The 19,911-nt window shown below is 38.9% G+C and overlaps 1 protein-coding gene across 4 annotated transcripts in view; it reads right to left on the bottom strand.

The window, feature by feature from the left end:
- Positions 1 to 17,942, bottom strand: part of GPR180 (G protein-coupled receptor 180) — a 53,679-nt gene extending 35,737 nt beyond the window's left edge. For all 4 annotated transcript variants that reach the window (XR_007153824.1, XR_007153825.1, XR_007153823.1 and 1 more), the window contains exons 1-3: positions 17,736 to 17,942; positions 14,697 to 14,855; positions 6,612 to 6,812 (exon numbers count right to left, since the gene is read on the bottom strand). Coding sequence is in view for 1 of the 4 variants with exons in the window: in XM_047865724.1 (XP_047721680.1) it covers positions 6,612 to 6,812; positions 14,697 to 14,855; positions 17,736 to 17,880 (505 nt within the window). In the remaining 3 variants the exon portion in view is untranslated. The remainder of the gene's footprint in view (positions 1 to 6,611; positions 6,813 to 14,696; positions 14,856 to 17,735) is intronic.
- Positions 17,943 to 19,911: the final 1,969 nt, after the last annotated feature.

Raw genomic sequence — 19,911 nt, 5'->3', positions numbered from 1 at the left:
ACAGTGCAGGGTTGCTTTCAAATCTTCCTGCCAATATATTTCTAAAACTTGTTTTTTCACTGGAGTCATAGCATTCACTTTTGTAAGGAAAAAAAAAGGGAAATTATTGAAACTTAAAACAATTTTTTTACTGTGGGATAAAGATTTAAACATAAGAAGGCAGATTAAACTAAAAGCAGGTAAAGTCAATATATAAAAAAGCATAGAGGCCGGGGGATAAGCCCGAAGACTAACTGTAAGATCACAGTTTTGTTAGGAAACAGTAAAAACAAGGATTTCAGCATTGTGAGACATACTTTTTACCCCCAAAGTGGATTACTTCCATATGAAAGTTAGGAACAGATTCAGTCAACAACACTTTAATATACCCTGACAATGGCTCTCAAAGTGTGATCCCTGGGCCAGCAGCAGCAGTAGGGAACTTGTTAGAAATGCACATGCTTGGGCCTCATCCCAGATCTGCCGTATCAGAAATTGTGGGAGAGGGGACCAGCAAGCGTGTTTTAATAAGCCTATGAGGTGATTCTGATGCAGAAACACAACTCTGAAATGTACCATTACCTTACATTTTCAGTTGGAGAGAGTTTCAAAATACCTGTTATGACCAGAGTCCCCTTCTGAAGTCAACTGTCTTCAGCTCTTGTCAAAAAGGAAATCCTATGGAGACCATAAGCCTCCAGTCTACAGTTGACTTAAAACTGTTTAACACCTGACCAGATGGCCAGCAATCCAAAGACGAGCCACTGGCCACCAGTCTAATTTGGTTCTCCAAGGTAAGTTAGGCTAATCATATTCTCTCAGGAAATCAAACCACAAAACATGGAAAGAATCAGGCAATAGAAACTGGAGTTGAAAGGAGCTGATGTTGGGACAGACCAAAGAAGTCGAATGAGGTCACAGTGAAAGAAATATTTTGAGTAAGCAGAAATTTCCAAAGAGCAAAGGGAGCTGCTTGGTAACAAGAACCAAGTAAGTGAACAGACTTTATATTAAAAACGGTGCCAGTCATTAAGCAGGCTCTAGTTCCTACTAGCAGCTTGCCAGTACAGTCTTCGTGCAGCCACAAGAGAAATACCCCTTTTTCTGCAGTACCTGGAATCTTTGAGCTGTGTTATTTTTCAGAAAATTTGGAAAAAATTTATCATAAACCAGAGGGCTAGCTAGTCTATAATACTACGATTTTATATTATATTGTATCTAAACAACACTGGTGCTTAGTGATGGTGGCTGTGAGCAGAGCTGCCTCTCCTGAGCCTGAGGACGAACAGTCTAAACCCCAATCACCTCTATCGATCATGAACACCGACTCTGCTTTAGCTTCCCCTTTGAGGTAAACTCCAATCAACAGGCAGAGAAAGGAGTATTCTTTTTGAAAAAGCAATCCAGAAGATGCAAATAGTAGGAAAAACAGTCAATACACAGTTCGATCTCAATCATGTTTTTGGCATGGTCAGGAGGAAAAAAAAAAAAAAGGTAAGTATTTCAGCCACTGGGTGTCTCTCCTGCTCTACATATATAAACGTCGCTAGTTCATTTCTCTCCTCCAGGTGAAAAAGCATGTTTAGACTTCAGGAAGAGAAGATCAAATAACTGAAGAGGCATAATTTCTTTTTAAACTCCTTACATAGAAAAGTATTCCAGCTTTAGAAATAATGGAACAATAAGCCCAGAATTGTTATAGTAATGGAACAAGACAGAAAATACGCTAAACATATTATCACTGGGTCAGTAAAATTCTTTATGCTAGTCTACCTTTCGAATCTTCGTTATTTTTCCTCCTTAGTATGAAGACTTAATTATGGCATTCTTTCATTCTATTTATTTATAATGCTTTACAGAATATCCATTACAAGATAAAGTTTCAGACTCCATTAGGTTACAAATCTACCATGAAAAGAAAATCCTCAGACTATGTACTGAGTAAACAGAATAATAATATCGGAGGAGGATACTTTTGAAAGCATGTCAGCAGCAAAAAAATGTTTTAGGATTATTCAAGATCAAGTGTACCTTCCAGAAAAGCTAACATTGTAACTAGTAAATTATTTCATTCAGATAATATATTAAATAACTTGAACTAGCTCAGGACACCTGTGCCCTGTACTTTGTTCATTCAGTTTTGCATAAATTATTCTTACCTTGACCCTGTCCACAAGACAGTCTAAAGATAAAATGCTGACTCTGCACTCACTGTTCTTTTAAATAAAGTTGCTCTCAAAAAAAAAAGTGGTTTTTTTTCTCTTCAGTGATCAATTTTTATTTTGCCACCATCCATCACAAGAAAGCAGTCTGTATCTGTTCACCGTGAGATTATATTCTAATCCTAAAACAGGCACTAACTCTCACCTAGATACGGAAGAAGAAAAGTGCCATCAAATGAGTATGCAGCAGGCGGCAAACACATGTTATGAGAAAACGTGTGGGTTTTAAGGCAAGCTGCACAGCAAGAAGCGCTGGCCAAATTCAGCAGGAAGAAAACTTACAGCACAGCTTCGAAAAACCCAGCTCCAGCTGAAGGACGGGAGATGAGAGGAAAGAGGGTAAGACAAGGGGAGAGTCACCGGCCATGGCCACGGCACTGGCCCACTCCCGCCTGCCCGCTCCGCTTGCAGCCTCAGAGCCCCGGTGTCCACACCACCCTGAAGTGTTTCAAGATGGATCTGGATCAGTCTCAACTGATCACAGAAATTCCAACACTCCTGCCAGTAAGAGGGAAGCCTAACCCTTTACTCTGACACGTCGGTCTACCCTCTTTGACACCTTCACTTACATTTCTCTTAGGATGCTGTAGAGCAAAGGCATGTGACCCCGTTCTGCCCAGTGAAGTGCGACGAGGGAGCCTCTGAGGAAGGTGTCCTTGCTCTCAAAAGAGATACTGAATTTTGCCGTTATCTAGATGCGATGCCCACACAGTGAACCGCAGTTAACTCTGAACACGAGGGAGCTAGCCTACGGACAACGCGGACAGTCAGAAGACAGGAGGACACAGACACGCTGACTAAACCACCATGAGGAAGCCTCACAAATTCTTGTTATGTAAGATAATTAATTTCTGCCTGATAATTCATTCATTGTCTGTACCACCTGCATTCGAGTTTTCTGTTACTTTCAACCAAAAGCATGCCAACATGTTACCAGAGCTAGTATCTGGAATCTTGAAAAAACAGTGAGATGGCAGACGTAACAGAGAATAATATTATAATATTATTGCGATGAAAACCAGTCTACTTCAGATGATAATGCTTTAACTCTCAGGAGTCTACTTCTGTTCGTCTCTAACAACAACACAGATACAGTGCTGATTTTTTAACAAAAATTCTAATTTTTTTAAGAAGCAGTTCTACTTTATTCTACCTTAAAGCATAATATTCCTATGTAGTGTTTTATCAAGTGGCATCATACTTGCCTTAATGGTTTTTTTTTTTTTTAACCTAGACCAATCTGTGAAATAGGAGCTTAACCGAAGTTTGATAGACACAAAACACGTAATTGGTTTGAAAGGAAACAAATGATAAAATCTAACCAGAATAATGCGTAGCATTGATTGCAGCTATCCGCACCAGGTTATGTAATTCAAACCCCTCAGACATACAGCTTAGTAGTCAATTCTCAGTAAAAACCATAGCAAATCAATTTTCCCTACTTAGGAAAGAAAGACAAATGAGAAGAAGTTTCTAAGACGAACTAACTGGGGATTACTCCCTGGAAATAAATTCCATACCTTGAGGCTTCCTATACTGTAGGAAGAATCCCTCTCAAGACTGTACTGTAAAACCAATACAATACCAAAACAATGTGGAATATGGACTTTTAGGTCACTGGTTCTGTACATTAGAGTCAACTTGAAGCTCTGACAAACTATAGTTGCCTGGCTTCCACTCCAAAAGCCAATCTATTGGAGTCTCAGAGGGTGGACATTTATATATTTTCTAAAGCTCTCCAGATGCACAGTGATGGGTTGAGAACCACTGATTTAGACTTCGATGTAAACCATCACATCTCTCATGGCAATGTGGAATTAATCATATTTTAAGGCTCCTAGGCATTTTAATCAATAAAATGATGTGATCCCTAGGAATGAAGCCAGCTATATAACAAATCTGAATACTTCTGAGTATTTCTGGCACTTGTTAATAATCAATCCCCACAGATTAGCCTTGCACAGAATCCCATGCTTAATGAAAATACATACTATAGTGACATTTTGCCCGTTGTTTAAATGTAACTTTCTCCATTCTAGTATAAGACAGATTTTAGACATAAGTATAAGCATCAAATCAAAATCAGTCATAGGAGAAGGTAGGTCAGAAGGAGTCAGGACTAAGAGCTGAATCGGAATAGTTTGTATGAACACTAAAGACAAAGCTAGCCATAATTCAGGATGCTGGGAAAAACAATGGAAGATGTAGGCAGGGTTCAGGGTGAGCCAGGGCAAGTATGACTGATGTTCAGTGGCACAGGCCACAAACGTGATCATTCTATGGCCTATAGTCAATGTTCAGAAGTCTAATTAGGAATGAGAAAGAGACTAAAAATGGGAGTCTGGGTAAGGAAGCCAAAAAAAAAAAAAAAGCATATCAGGATGTAGCAGAGTCTCATGGATCCACACAATAAATAAAACCACCTCTTGAATTGAAGCCATATTGCTGGAAGGGCAGGAGGGGAAAGGGCTATTAGATTTGAACTCCGCTTTAGGCTGTAGGGTTTGCACATCCAGGGACCACAGCAGAGCATTACTTCCCTCTGAGCCTTTACCAGTCCTAAAAATTAGTGTCATAGGAAATAGTGAAGACTTACGGTTAAAAGGGACCATACAAGCAATTTAATCCAACTGTCCATCCAATGCTATCAGTAGACCTGGATTTCATCAATGCGTTTCCCAATACAGAAAATGTTATAAAGATAAAAGAAACAGTAGGACTAAATTAACTTCCAATAATGATCCATACTGCTCCAAAGCACTATTAAGTAAAATTTAACTTTTAAGTTCATCTTCATTCAAAAACAACTTGAGTGGCTTACCCTTATGTCATTTCCTTCACAGAAAGAACTTTTTAACTATTTAAAAATGTTTGGCACTCTGTCACTATGTAAACATTGTTTTTAGACTAAAAGATAGTTTAAAAAATTCATCTTTCCACATGTTAAGTTACTGGTGACCTACTGCCCGTAACACATGCTCCTCGAGTTACATTTCTAGCTGTGACAATTTACACTTTGAACTAAACAACCGGTTTAATCTAATGTAGCCTCAATTCCTGTTCTTCCTATACCCACTCACCATGATGGTCAATGAGATTTAATGGGATTGAAATTTTTCTCTAAGCAGACTGATTCTTCCAAATGGGTAATGAACTCAGTAAGAAGTAAACTCCTAATCCTTTTCTTTGATAGACAGTCTACAGATCTTAGTTTTCATTCTGACACGCTGATTTACAAGTCTGCTAGAATACTTTATAGCATGTCTATCATTAATCGCAAGAAGTCATTCATTTCTATTTGGGCTAGGAATCTTACTTCCATAGAGCAATACACAACCAAAAATTTAAAAAAAAATTTTTTTTAACCTTTTTTTTTTTTTTTTTTTAAATTTTTTTTCAACGTTTATTTATTTTTGGGACAGAGAGAGACAGAGCATGAACAGGGGAGGGGCAGAGAGAGAGGGAGACACAGAATCGGAAACAGGCTCCAGGCTCTGAGCCATCAGCCCAGAGCCCGACGCGGGGCTCGAACTCGCGGACAGCGAGATCGTGACCTGGCTGAAGTCGGACGCTTAACCGACTGCGTGACCTGGCTGAAGTCGGACGCTTAACCGACTGCGCCACCCAGGCGCCCCTTTTTTAACCTTTTAAATTTCTTTTTGAGAGACAGAGCATGAATGGGGAAGAAGCAGAGAGAGGGAGACACAGAATCCGAAGCAAGCTCCAGGCTCTGAGCTGTCAGCACAGAGCCCGACGCAGGGCTCAAACCCACAAACCGTGAGATCATGACCTAAGCCGAAGTGGGACACTTAACTGACTGAGTTAAGTGGGTGACTGAGCCACCCAGGCACCCCACGACCTAAAATTTTGATGGCATATTTTATGGGAGTAATTCTGATTTTGGAAAACATTATAAACTTTGATCACTCTTAAAATGGTTGCAAGCTCCTATGAAGATAATCCCTAATCTGTTTAAACAAGTTGGGAAAAATAGGTCAGTTTCTATCTCACTTAAAAATTGGTTTTCCAATTTAGATTGCTCAATTTATTAACATTTTTCTGTTTATAAAAATAATGCTACGTTATCATAAAAACAAAAAAAGGTTTAGAATGTATAGAGAAGACTAAAAATCATCCATAATACTACCACCCAAAATATACAAACATTCTGTTATAATTCTGTGCATTTTGTAACATACTTGAAATCGTAAAATATAAAATTTAGCGTTCTGCTTCTTTAACTTAATAGTATAGCTATTAAAATGCTATTAAAGGATTCATTTACCATCTGCCTACTACTACACACTTAAGTTGCTTTTAAGTTTTAATATTCTAAAAACACAACATGAAGATATTTGTGCATCAATCTTTTTCTATACTTAGAACATACATTTGAGTATATATTCTTACCAGATTCTCCAGCACTAAAATGATCAAATGGATTCCCTTCGGCATCTGGGTTTAGTAACATCATTTCAAATGGGATATCTTCTGCCAGAGAATTCTCATTGTCATCTTTGCATGTATACTTGTCTGCATAAAACACGTGCCACGTTTGTGGATATGGAATCTGGGACACAGTCAGATTATGTTCAGTCTGATTCATGGCCACTTTAAAGAGAAAGAAAATAGCACTTTCAAAGCAAAGTTCGCAAATGTATTCGTTGTTTTAGTCATATAATCAATTCGCAGTTTTGTTTAGTTCTTATTACCTTGAAAATCAAACCCCTGGTGTAGTTTTGGAATAAGGTCTGTAAATCCTAAGGTAGATAAAAATAGTGTTATCTTAACCAAAGGAGTCATTATAAAAGTCCTGTGAAGCATCACAAATGGGTAGAATGGTTTCAATGAAATTCTGAATTTGAATTTTAAGTATGTCAAGATTTTCATGTGGATTAGCAACACTAAAAATATTTTCTTTTTTATTGTGGTAAAACATGCCTAACACATGACTGTTTTAACCATTTTGAAGTGTACAGTTCTGTGGCATTAAGTACATTCATAAAGCTGTGTAACCGCCGCAGAGACATTTTTGAAAATTATATTTGCGTTAAATTTAAAATGGAACATTCAACTCAGGGAATCACTGTATCTAAAAACTATGACTGACATATACCTTCAAACGATTTTCCAAAATCTTTTTCTCATTGATTATTCATTAAAAAGATACTCAAAGTGGAAAAATAGAAATGATGGGAATGTAAGAGTTGTCATACTGGGCCCGGTCTATATCGTGGGGGAACGGGGAGGTTCATGAAAGTTGGCATCACACAGATCTGTGTTTGAACCCTGGCTTCCAATACTTACCTACCATGTAAACTTGGGCAAGATGTACAAGCAATGACATTTACTCTCTTCATCTGTAAAATGGAGATAATACTTGGAGCAAGGAGCGGAAGAAAGCACTGAGGTATAGGAGTCACGTATGATGGTACCTGTCATACAGTAGGTGCTGAATAAAGGATAATTCTCCTTTTCCTTTCTTTAAAACAGGTAGTTATACCAATAAATGGTTCTCTATGCAGGGTAATCCTGCTCCCCTCCAGGGCATTTGCAAATGTGCAGGGACAGTTTTGTTGTCACAATAGTGGACAAGGTCCTTGGAGGGAGGCTGTGCCAAACCGCATGTAATCCAAGGTAAAATTTCATACAATAAAGACCTGTTCCACCGAAAATGTCAACAGCACCCCTTCTGAGAAACACTTAATGATGTCTAATATGCATTCCAAATCTGAAACTATGATTCTGACTTACGAGGTACTCTCACGTAGGAGGGTTATGTCTCAAACACACTATAGAATAAAAAAAGTAGCAGAGTTGGTGCTATTACTTAATAACTTTATGACTCAGCAAATAAATTGCTTAACCTCTCGAAATGTGCTTCTTCAGTAGTAAAATTAAGGTACCCGACCTGTCTGGCTCACAGTTCTTGTCAGGAGCAAATGAGACAGTATATAAAAATCCTACCTAAAGAGTCTGATTCTATACAAAGTATTCTTAAAATGTAAGATAGTGATGGGCCCAATCTCCAACTCTAGATTGCCCCCACAGCAGGCCAGCTAGTCCTGATCTTTTTCTCAATTGAAGAAAAAATACTTTTTAATAAATAAAAGACACTTGTTGAGATAAACTTGATGATCTGCATGTGGAAGAGATTTTAGAGGATATTACGAACTTACTCCTTTTCTTAGGCATCATAATGGTAATGCTAACGGAAGAATTTCCTCACTCTTATAAGACACATGCTGGGGCAAACTGCTCATGACATCCACAGCTTATTTTCTTATGCTGTGATTTAAAACAAAAATCACACACGTACGAATAAGAAGCAAATGTAACAAAATATTAACAATTATTGAATCTAAGCCAGGATATACAGATGTTAGTTGTAGTACACTTTCAACATATCTATATGAATGGAAATGTTCCTAACAAAATGTTTAAAAAATACTACTTATGGATGGTCTTTAAAATGAGATACAGATTTATCTAGTCAGGATTCAAATTTTGAGGACTTAAAACTTTACAACTGGGAATTTCATTAACAGCAGTTGAAGCGGACAAGCTGATTTTATTAATAATGCCACAGCATTGTTTTTTGGGGGCTATCTTAAATTGGCTGGCATTTATACTGCGGTTTTTTTTTTTTTTTTGCTTACTTATTTATTTATTTTTACTGTATAGCTTCTTGAAATGCGTAGCAAAGACTCTAGTTTCTGATAAATATTTGAAGACCTTTAACAAGAATTCAATATATGATCACCAGTGGTTCAGAAATTAGGCATGTGAACTGTGCAGCTCACAATGACATAATTTGGACCTCATAATATAACGGTTCTGCTACTTTGCTATTTCATCACTTGTGATTTTTTTCTTAGATAAGATGACATAAAAATAAAAATTAACTATTATATTTTTCACCAATATACTCTTTAATGTTTCATTTTCAATTGTGCAGATTTACATCAAATAAAAACAAAAGTGTGCTTCAAAAAGTGATACTGGCCTTCAGTTTTTGTCTTGTGGCCTTTTTTTAGCAGGCCTGGGAAACAAACCTCTTCACAAAACTGTATGTTCATTGTTTTTGAGACAAAAGACTACCACACAGCATGCATGTTCTATGCTGATGTAATTAGTATCTCAAATATTAACAAAACTTGAATTGCAGACAATAACGTTAAATGGCTAGTTGCCGAATCATGTTATTAAAGAAAATGAATACTGTTAACAAAAATACACAAAATAATAAAATGCTAATATCTTTAAATGATTTATAAAACACATCAATTGTACAAAGGGAAATCTTATGCATATGATGTAAAAAGATAATACTGAAAATGTTTTATATGCAAAATATTTAGCTCTTGTAATATGACGGCAAATTACCCCAAACCTCCTTGTTAAATGTTTTTTACATACAGTTGTAATTTTCAGTGCTTTTAAATGTCTCCTTTGCTTGCTTTAAAAACCTACAAAATTGTTTTTACCATTGTTTTAAAATTTGATGTTTTATAACATTACTGAAAGAGGAAAAAGGAAGACAGAAAAATAATTTCTCAAATATTAATTTGGGGGAATATATATACTCACAAGCAACATCTGACACTACAGGATTTTTCAAATCTGCTAGTCTTTTCATAGTTCACAGTCACAAGGTTTTTCAAAGGAGTTAGAAACAGTTAAGAAACACATTACCAAGTAGGTAAAAGGCTATTCAATCCTCAAAGTCTCATTAATGGCCAGGAAATGAGAATATTTCTACAAGAAATTACTTAAAAATATGTGGTACTACTACACTGTCATGCATTTAAGGATATGTTTTGTGTTTCAATGCACCAAAGCCTCTAAATAATAACATACTATAAATATGACCACTAATATGTAAAAGGTAGAGAATATAGATTTTCTTAAGACTTGGCTTTTGGTATTGGGAAAAGAATTGATTAGATTTGTAAAAAGCGATATATATATATATATATTACCAGTACTTAATTTATTTCAGGTCCCCAAATTTAACAAAACAATCATCATTCCTCACAAATTCTTATTACCTGAGATCTTCCATTCCAATAATACTCTTGCACTCAACAGAAGAACAGAAAAGAAGGAAAAATAGTCTAAGAAACATCTGCTAGAGATTTTACATAAGTTATAGCCCTATATAGATTCAACTCCATCCTGAAGAATTATATTTAGAATTACATCAGGTTAGGACTTTTGGGAACCTTAGCAAAAACTAACCCAACTTTCCTGATGTACAGATAGGTAAAGTGAGGCTCAAAGAAAACAAGCCATGGTTCTCAGTTTAGCAGCCTTTCCATCACACCGTACTGTCTCCTTGTACCCATAAGTTCTGGGACTGAAGGTATATGACTGATATAAAAATTATGTTTTTGCAAATGTATACAGGGTATGGTATAATATTAACAAGGTAATATAAAAAAACAAATCAATTCCTAGAAGTCAAAGCTTTAAATGGCCTCATAAGTTTTTACTGGAGAGAGAAAAAGACTTTGAGGTACCAAATACAAAGCAATCAGCCTACCAACCAGAAAAAAACCCTCAATATCTTCAACAAATGGTGTTGGGAAACCTGGACAGCTACATACAAAGGAATGAAACTGGACCACTTTCTTACACCAGACACAAAAATAAAAGTCAAAATGGATTAAAGACCTAAATGTGGGTCCTGAAGACCTGAAACCATAAAAATTTTTGAGAACACAGGTAGTAATTTTTCTGACACTGGCCGAAGCAACATTTTTCTAGATATGTCTTCTGAGGCAAGGGACATAAAAGAAAAAATAAACGATTGGGACTACATCAAAATAAGAAGCTTCTGCACAGCAAAAGAAACAATCAACAAAACACAAAGACAACCTACTAAATAGAAGATATTTGCAAATGACATATCTGATGGAGGATTAGTATCCAAAATACATAAACAACTTAAAATACATAATACAACTCAATGCCAAAAAACCACAATCCAATTTAGAAATAGGCAGAAGACACAAATAAATATTTCTCCAAGGAAGACATCCAGATGGCCAACAGACACATGAAAAGATGCTCAACATCACTCATCATCAGGGGAATACAAATCAAAACCACAATGAGATATCATCTCACACCTCCCTGAATGGTTTAAAAAAAATGTAAGAAATAGCAAGTGTTGGCGAGGATGTGGAGAAAAAGGAACCCTCATGCACTGTTGTTGGAAATGGAAACTGGTGTAGTCACTATATGCAGAATGGAGGTTCCTCAAAAAATTAAAAACAGAACTGCCATATGATACAGTAATTGCACTACTGGGTATTTACTCAAAGAATATGAAAACATTACTTTGAAAAGATATACACACCCCTACGTTTACTGCAGCATTATTTACAATAGCCAAATTATGGAAGCAGCCCAACTGTCCATTGATAGATGAATGGATGAGGAAGATGCGGTATAGACATACAATGAAATAATACTCAACCATGAAAAAAATAAAATCTTGCCATTTGCAACAATATGGATGGATCTAGAGAGTTACTGCTAAGTGAAATAAGTCAGTCAGGAGAAAGATAAATACCATCTGATTTTTCTCATGTGTGGAATTTAAGAAACAAAACTAACAAAGAAAAAAAGACAAAAAAAGAAAAAAAGACTCTCATCTACAGAGAACAAACAGGGGAGGAAAGTGGGGGGACGGGTGAAATAGGTAAAAGGGATTAAGAGAACATTTATTATGATCAGTACTGAGTAGTGTATAGAATTGTTGATTCACTATATTATACACCTGAAACTAATATAACACTATGTTAACTACACTGAATTAAAATAAAAACAAAAAAAGGGGGGCCTGGGGGCCTCAGTTGGTTAAGCATCTGACCCTTGATACTGGCTCAGGTCATGATCTCACAGTGGTGAGATCAAGCCCCATGTCAGGGTGGAGCCTGTTTGGGATTCTCTCTCTCCCTCTTTGTCCCTTTCTCACGTACCCTCTCTCTCAAAAATAAATAAATGTTAAAAAAAAATTTTTTTAAGTTTATTTATTTTGACAGACAGAGCATGAGTGGGGAGGAGCAAAGAGAGGGAAACACAGAATCTGAAGCAGGCTCCAGGTCTGAGCTGTCAGGACAGAACCCGATGCGGGGCCCGAACCTACAAACTGTAAGATCATGACCTGAGCCGAAGTCAGATACCCAAAAGACTGAGCCACCCAGATGCCCCTAAATAAATAAACTTTAAAACAAACCAAAAAACCAAAACCAAAAGCCCTTCAAGCCCTAAGCTCTATGACTATTCATCCTACAAATACTTAGTAAAAGCTACAAAGACATATTATAAGTTTTCATTCTCCTAACACCATGTGAGTAGCATCCATAGTACTTACCACAATTGCAATTTCATATTTATTCACATTGATCAGATTCATTCCTGTGACCCCCACTAGCCATAAAGACAAAGAGAGTGTATTTTAGTCCCTGATTTATCCTAAGTGCCTTGCCTAGTACATGAAGCATGAAAGTGCCCAGTGTATGCATGAGTGAATGGGTAGACCAGAAGAGCTTTGCTTCTCTCGCTGATTTTATAACAAATAAATAAAATGAAAAGTGGTAACTATAATATGTGCTGTGGAGGAAAACAAGCTATAAAAACTCACATGTGAACTTAGTGTAGGAAGGAGCCAAAAAGGGAAGGAAGAACAAGAGAGGAAAAGCCTGTGCAAAGGCCCAGAGTAGCACTGAAATAGAACAAGCCCACAGATAAAATGAGGCAGGAGGGGACAATGCTGTGAGACGGAACTGGGGGGCAAACACTGGCCAGACTATGATGGCTTTGCTAATCAGGTTAAGGAGGCATGTCTTTGTCCTAAGAGCAGTAGAAAAAGACAGATTTATAAGTGTGGTAAGAAGTGAATGTGACGTGATCTCTGTTCAGAAAGATCACTCTGGTTCCGGGGGGCACCAGCACGGCAGCAGTGGCCACATGGGACACTACTGCAATAGGCAAGAAATTATGGCAGACTGGAATAACGTGGTGGAGGCAGAGATGAAGAAAAGTAGATGAATTCAAGAGTGATTTAGAGGTCACTCACTGATAGACTGGAAGGAGATGGAGAGGTCAAAGATGGAGTGTTGGAAGACTCCTTGATTTCTAGCTTGCTTACTGGATAGATGGTGGTGTTGGTTCCTGAAACAGGGAACACTGGAAGACGGTGAGGTCTAGATGGGTAAGAGGATGAATTGGTTTGGGACATTATAAGGAGTAGGAATGGAAGGCCAGAACTTTTTATACATATGTGGAACATTCAGATGACCAAATTGGTATAGAAAGGAAAAAATAACTGTTAATGAGCATTTGCACAAATTTCCCAGGTTAGTTCTAAAATTCAAGGGAGAGGTAAATAAGTTTATATAACTGTCTCTTTGATATCTGAATCCAGTCATTTGAGACTTCTTCAACATACTGTTAATGCCATCTCATAAATCTAAATAAGAGATCCCTACACGAGGTGGCAAGGACTGGGGTCTTCTACTCTTAATCCTACTGTAGCTAGCTACCTTATGAGGTACCTAAGAGAGCTGCTAAGACTAGGAAGGCTGAAAGTTCAGAAATGGCAATGTTTTACTTGACTAATTAAAAGAAGATTCAGAGACTCACTGATATGCAGAAGACAGTAGGGGAAACAGAGGGATAATTCTGTTTCCCTACAGAAGGGAGAGGGGAGAGAGGAGAGGGATAATTCCTATTTCTTCTAATGGAAGTTTCACATTTCTCATGTCTTCTACAACCAATTAACTTCCAGCGGGTAACATGGGTAGCATGGTATATGCCCTTCATTTATACAGAAATTAAAAAGAGTTGCACTAATTCTGGATAGTGCACCCTAATACATGGGATAGTCTTGATGAGAATGGAAGGGCTCCAGGATACAGGCAACTAGGATAATAAAAGCAGAGCTTCCCTAGAGGCAAATCTAGAAGTTTACAAATGATGTGGTGCTTGTACATCCCAAGATGACATACTGTGTCACCACATGATTAGGTCCCATGTTCTAGTAACATGTTGCAAAACAGCATCACTTGGGCTAAATTATACAATTAACTGAGATAATACATGTTTAGTGCTTTGCTCAGTGCTAGCAGATAATAAGCATTCAACAAATGCTATCATTCATTCCATGCTGCCACTGGGTCAAAATATATTTGCCATACTGGTGTGAATTATGTGACTTGTAAGAAGTCCAAATGAATGAAAGTATGCCTTTATAAATTAGCTAGATATTTTTAAAAAATTTTTAATGATAAAGGGAGGGAAAAGACATTCTACCCCTTGATCAAGGAAAAAGTCGGTTTCCTTAAACTTCAGCTTAAAATGTACTAGACAAAATGTCATCAAAGCATGATGTGTCATGAAACATCTTGGTATATAAACAACAGACTTCAACATTCAGGAGTCAAAAAACAGATCCAATGATCAAAAGAAAAAGGAGATACTCACTTGTCAACTGAGCTTTGGACAATTTTTCATTGCAACTATAACCATGACTGCTTTCCTGGAGCTTTAGCCATTCCTGGGCTTGGAACAGGTAGAGTTTAGCTTCTTTCCCAGCAGCTCCTGCTATGTTGTTGATTCTGACACACAGAAGAGCATGGTCACCTTGACATTAAAACAAAAATTATCAACGAGTTTGGTCTTGTATGGAACTGAAATGACAAGACAATTCAACATCTGTATTTATCAAAACAGGAATTTAAAGAGTTTTTCTTAAATCTCACTTAACAAGGTAGATCACATGAGAATGAACAGCCCATTCAGAGGCAAGTCAAGAGACTATTCATATTAATTATCCAAACTTAACCTGTGGTGTCTCCATCTACTTCTGAGGAAAACTGATGACATTTCACTATATCTGGACATTCACTGTCACAGAATTTTTGCCTCATTTTTAGAACCACTCCACATGGTTTTAATCTTTGTTTATAAACCATCTACAGCAATTTCCCACCAAAGTTGCTCTTGTTTTCTAAAGTAACATGTATGTTAATATTTAGCTATACTTTTAATGTAAAAAATAAGCATAGCTAATAGCAAGAAAGTTTAAATAAATTAGTTTGGGGGTAGACATTTTAGACCATGTAAAAAATGTGACATCTGTGACTTTTACAAAAGAACTTTCAGAACAATAGATACTGTAAGACACTACAGAATAAGCCTGGTTGCACACACTAACTACATTTAAGGCCCTAACAGAAATGGTAAAAAGTAGTTGCCTCTAGGTGAGAAGAAAAGCTGGAGACTTATTTCATTCTAAGATATATTCTTCTGTTGCTGTCATCACTTTATTATAATTTTACTCTAATTAAACATTTTAAATAAATTTAAACGTACAGTATGTATCAAAGAATGTCCAAGTCTCCTACATAAATTGATCACATTACAAATTATCAAAAATTTTATTTTATTTTTGATTTTTTATTTTTTTAAAAAAAATTTTTTTTCAACTTTTTTTATTTATTTTTGGGACAGAGAGAGACAGAGCATGAACGGGGGAGGGGCAGAGAGAGAGGGAGACACAGAATCGGAAACAGGCTCCAGGCTCTGAACCATCAGCCCAGAGCCCGACACGGGGCTCGAACTCACGGACCGCGAGATCGTGACCTGGCTGAAGTCGGACGCTTAACCGACTGCGCCACCCAGGCGCCCCATTATTTTTGATTTTTTTTCAAGTTTATTCATTTTGAGGGAGGGAGAGAGTGAGATCAGGGGAGGGCAGAGAGAGAGAGGGCAAGAGAGAGAGAATCCCAAGCAGGCTCTGCACTGTCAGCCCAGAGCCCAAAGCAAGGCTCGAACCCTCAAACTGTGAGATCATGACCTGAGCTAAAACCAAGAGTCAGACGCTTAACCGACTGAGCCACCCAGGTTTCCCCAAATTATCAATAATTTTAAGAGTGACTCAAAGGCTTACCATCTTAAATTGCACTGAGTTAGAGTTTATTATTTCAGTGTAATTTAGTAATATTATTCTACTGAATTCAAAGTCACTGAAAATTGGTAATAAATACACACAATGAGAGTGTGTGTGTGAATATACTTGAACACTCAATTCCTCAATCTTCCTTAAAACACCTGGATTCCCAACGTATGTTTCTCCTGTTTATGGAATATCATGATGATATTCATGAAATATCATCATGAAATATCCAGGTTGTCTAAGTCCTCTGCTAGTCTTGAGTGATAATCCAGGTTGTAGCTTCCATATAGCCCAGATTTTCCAGCACTGTCCAGGTTGTGCCATTTATTGTAATGTCTTTACTATCACTGTCAATATTCAAAGTACAGTTACAGCCAGTTGATTAAAAAAACTAAAAATGTGACCTAAAATATAATAACAAAACCGTTTCTAGAGTTTCTTCTTCACTCAAGATCTGTGCCACACTGGATTTTGGAAAACGGTTGCTTTTCTTTTCTCAGTTGTTTTAAACACTTTGAGTATAAAAAAAAAAAAAAATTCAGGTTCCTCTTTACATCACCAATTCTGTACCTTCCCAATACTTTAAATTCCCTACACAAAATAGGTTCTTGCTCCTATTATCTTCTACTAAGAATCCTCTCTAGGACCACAGTCTGACATTGCATCTTTTCATGCTAAAAGCTACATTAATCAAGGATCCCAACCTCATCAAGGCAAATAATTATTTGCAATATAGTACTAGTCAAATAGAGTAGCAAGAGTACATACCAAGAAAATCACTTAAATTTCGAGAGTGCAAATAAAGCAAAAATTAGAATGAACTGCAAATTCATTCATTCAAGAATTATTGATTTTTGAGGGAGACCAGAAAGTACGAATCAAATGCACTTCTCATTTCAGAAGGTCCAGACAGGATACAAATTATGAAGCTCCCAGGACCCACTTACAAGCATTTCTGTCAAGTTAATTCCGGGCCTCCTGGTCCAGAGTCAATCTCCTACTTTAAGCGATCTGACCTAGCAATTGTGACCACCAGATTAGCAGGTGTTTTATTTGGTTTCCCACACTTCTCTGCTTCAAGGAGGTTAGAGCAAATTGATCTTAAAAACAAAAACTAAACCCAGTAAATCTAAGTTCTGGGGCTTCGATGAACGCGTAAGTACAGTGCCTTAGTGTCTACAACCAGTTTGAGTCAGGGGTGGGCAAACCCTGCTTCCTTGAGGGAAGGATCTCGAAAGATGCATTAGAGTCTCCGTTCTTTCGTGCGTGTGGGGAGGGCTGGCGAAGCGGCGTTCCAAGCGCAGAACACAATCACTCCTGGGGGAGGGTGCAGACTAGGGAGTGGGGAGCAGCAACACCAGAGCTGGCATTCGAGCAGCCCAAGATTCCGGCAGCTGCGGTCGGGGGAGGGCTGCCAGCGACGCTGGAGTCCGGGTGGGCTGGGAGAGGGGGGAGGTCCCCGCGTCGCCGCCGCCGGCTCCAGGCCTCCTGAAGCGAGGTGGGGGAGGCGCGGCCCGCGAGATGGGCCCACGCGCCTGCATCCCGCTCCCCGCCCCCGCACCTACCGTGGAACTCGAAGTGGCCGATGCTCTGGCCCTGAGCGTCTCGGGCCGCGGCGCTGCTGAAGCTGCCCCGCAGGGTCTTACCCTGGCCGCCCGGCGGCCACCAGCAGCAGGTGAGGGCCACCGCCAGCAGCCGCAGGCCTCCCATCCCCCCTCCCGCTCGGAACCCACGCCCGGGCCCCTAACAGCCTGCGGCCGCCTTCCCCACGTCGGCAGCCGGGGGTGGGGGAGGAGGGAGCAGGACCGGCGTCGCGGACCCGCCCCCGGGAGACTGACAGCCTATGTGGCAGGTCCCTCCACCACGAGCCAAGTACACCCACCAATCAGAGGCTGAAATGGGCGGGACGTGAGGAGGCGCGCGTCCCATCACTCCTCAGCCTGTTGGCTAGTTCCCGCCTTTTTTATGGAGACTGAGAAGGGTGTTGCTTCAGGTTACGGAAAAAGTATCCCCCTCCGTCTATGTGCGTGGTGCCACGGCGCATGCGTGGGATCGCCTCCGCGGCTCCCGAGTGCTCTCGGGGGAGTGGAGGGTGTGGAAATTGGAAAGAACTGAGAAGCGCACGTTTCTGGCGAAGAAAGGAAAGCCCCGGCAGAGCTCCAGGTGCCTATACAACCTGCTGGACGTTTCCGCTTTAATGTCTCAAAGACACGTAACTGTACTCGTCCAAGTTTAACGCATGAGTTCTCTTGGCACCTCTAACCGATTTTAACCTCCTAGGTTCCCTATCTTCTTGAGTTATGTCATCAGACACCTGGGAAGTATAGCTTACACCCCTACATCCAATCATCTCAATGAAACACATGCCAATTTAGCGCCTCTTCTGGGCGGCGATGGTAGGCAGCGCTGCCATTTCTATCCAGGCCATCGCGGATACATCATCTTACTTGGCCTGTGGCAAGTGATCTGGCACCAGCCTTAATTTTCTCCAGTTGGTTACACACAGCCCATCTCTACCCTGGAGTCACAGAAAGCTGTGGGAAACGCAATCTGACTGCATCACTTGCCTTCAAACGCCTTTGATCGCCTGTAGTACACAAGTCAGACTCTAGAATATAGCTTTCAAGGCTCTCAAATTTCCATCTCTCAACTTTTTGTCTCCATCCTTACGGAGCCACTGTCAGTTTCCAGAACACTCCAAGTTGTCCTCTCCGAGCCTGGAGCACTTGCAGATCCCTATGGCTGGAAGGCTTCGCTTAGTCTACCACTCAACCTCTCCATCACCTTCCATTTTCTACTTTAACTCTTCTTTCCCAATTGGCTTAAACAAACAAACAAACAAACAAAACTTTTCTTGGGGCGCCTGGGTGGCTCAGTCGGTTAAGTGCCCAACTTGGGCTCAGGTCATGATCTCCCGGTCCAGGAGTTGGAGCCCCACGTAGGGCTCTGTGCTGACAACTCCCAGCCTGGAGCCTGTTTTGGATTCTGTGTCTCCCTTTCTCTCTGCCCCTCCCCAACTCATGCTCTGTCTCTCTCACTCTCAAAAATGAATAAATGTTAAAAAAAATTTTTTTTTAAATTTCCTAAACCTCTAAGGCTGTGTTAGATACCCTGGGAACCAGAATCCCTTACTTTCCTACACTGTGTTGTAAATGTCTCTAGATGTCTCTAATCCTCCATTATATAAGAAGCTTCATCTGGTCAGAGACTGTATCTGTCTTGATGAGAGCAGAAGCTCAAAAATTTCATGAATAAATGTATATAAATTATTTTCATTTCACAACATGCTTTCATTACATATAAGCAACTTCTCACAACAGACCTCACTATTTAGAAAAAAAAAAAAACTTGATGAAATGCTTTCTATAGTATACCCAACATTTTCTATATTGCTGGTCAACCAGGAATAAACTAAAGGTATTAATATGAGATTTTTAAAAATTGCACTCTTTTTTTATTATAAAAGTAATTCATGTAACTTAGAAAAAAAATTTCACAGCTAAAAGTATATGAAGTAAAAATGGAAGTCCTCATTTTTTCCTTGCCCTGCCTGATATGGTAACAAGGTAACCCCTGTTAATAGTTTAGGGTAGATCTTTTTAGACATGTAGTTACAAATGTACATGGTATTTGCACACCAAGGACAGGAATAAAATTGGTCCTGGAAAAAAAAATCAGAACATAGGCCATGAATGCTGTGAGGCCCTTTCTGTCTCTTCTCTTCGTGATCAACTCTGTTTT

The sequence above is a fragment of the Prionailurus viverrinus genome, chromosome A1 (assembly GCF_022837055.1).
Source record: "Prionailurus viverrinus isolate Anna chromosome A1, UM_Priviv_1.0, whole genome shotgun sequence".
NCBI lineage: Eukaryota > Metazoa > Chordata > Mammalia > Carnivora > Felidae > Prionailurus > Prionailurus viverrinus.
This window is presented reverse-complemented; position numbering and strand designations above follow the sequence as displayed.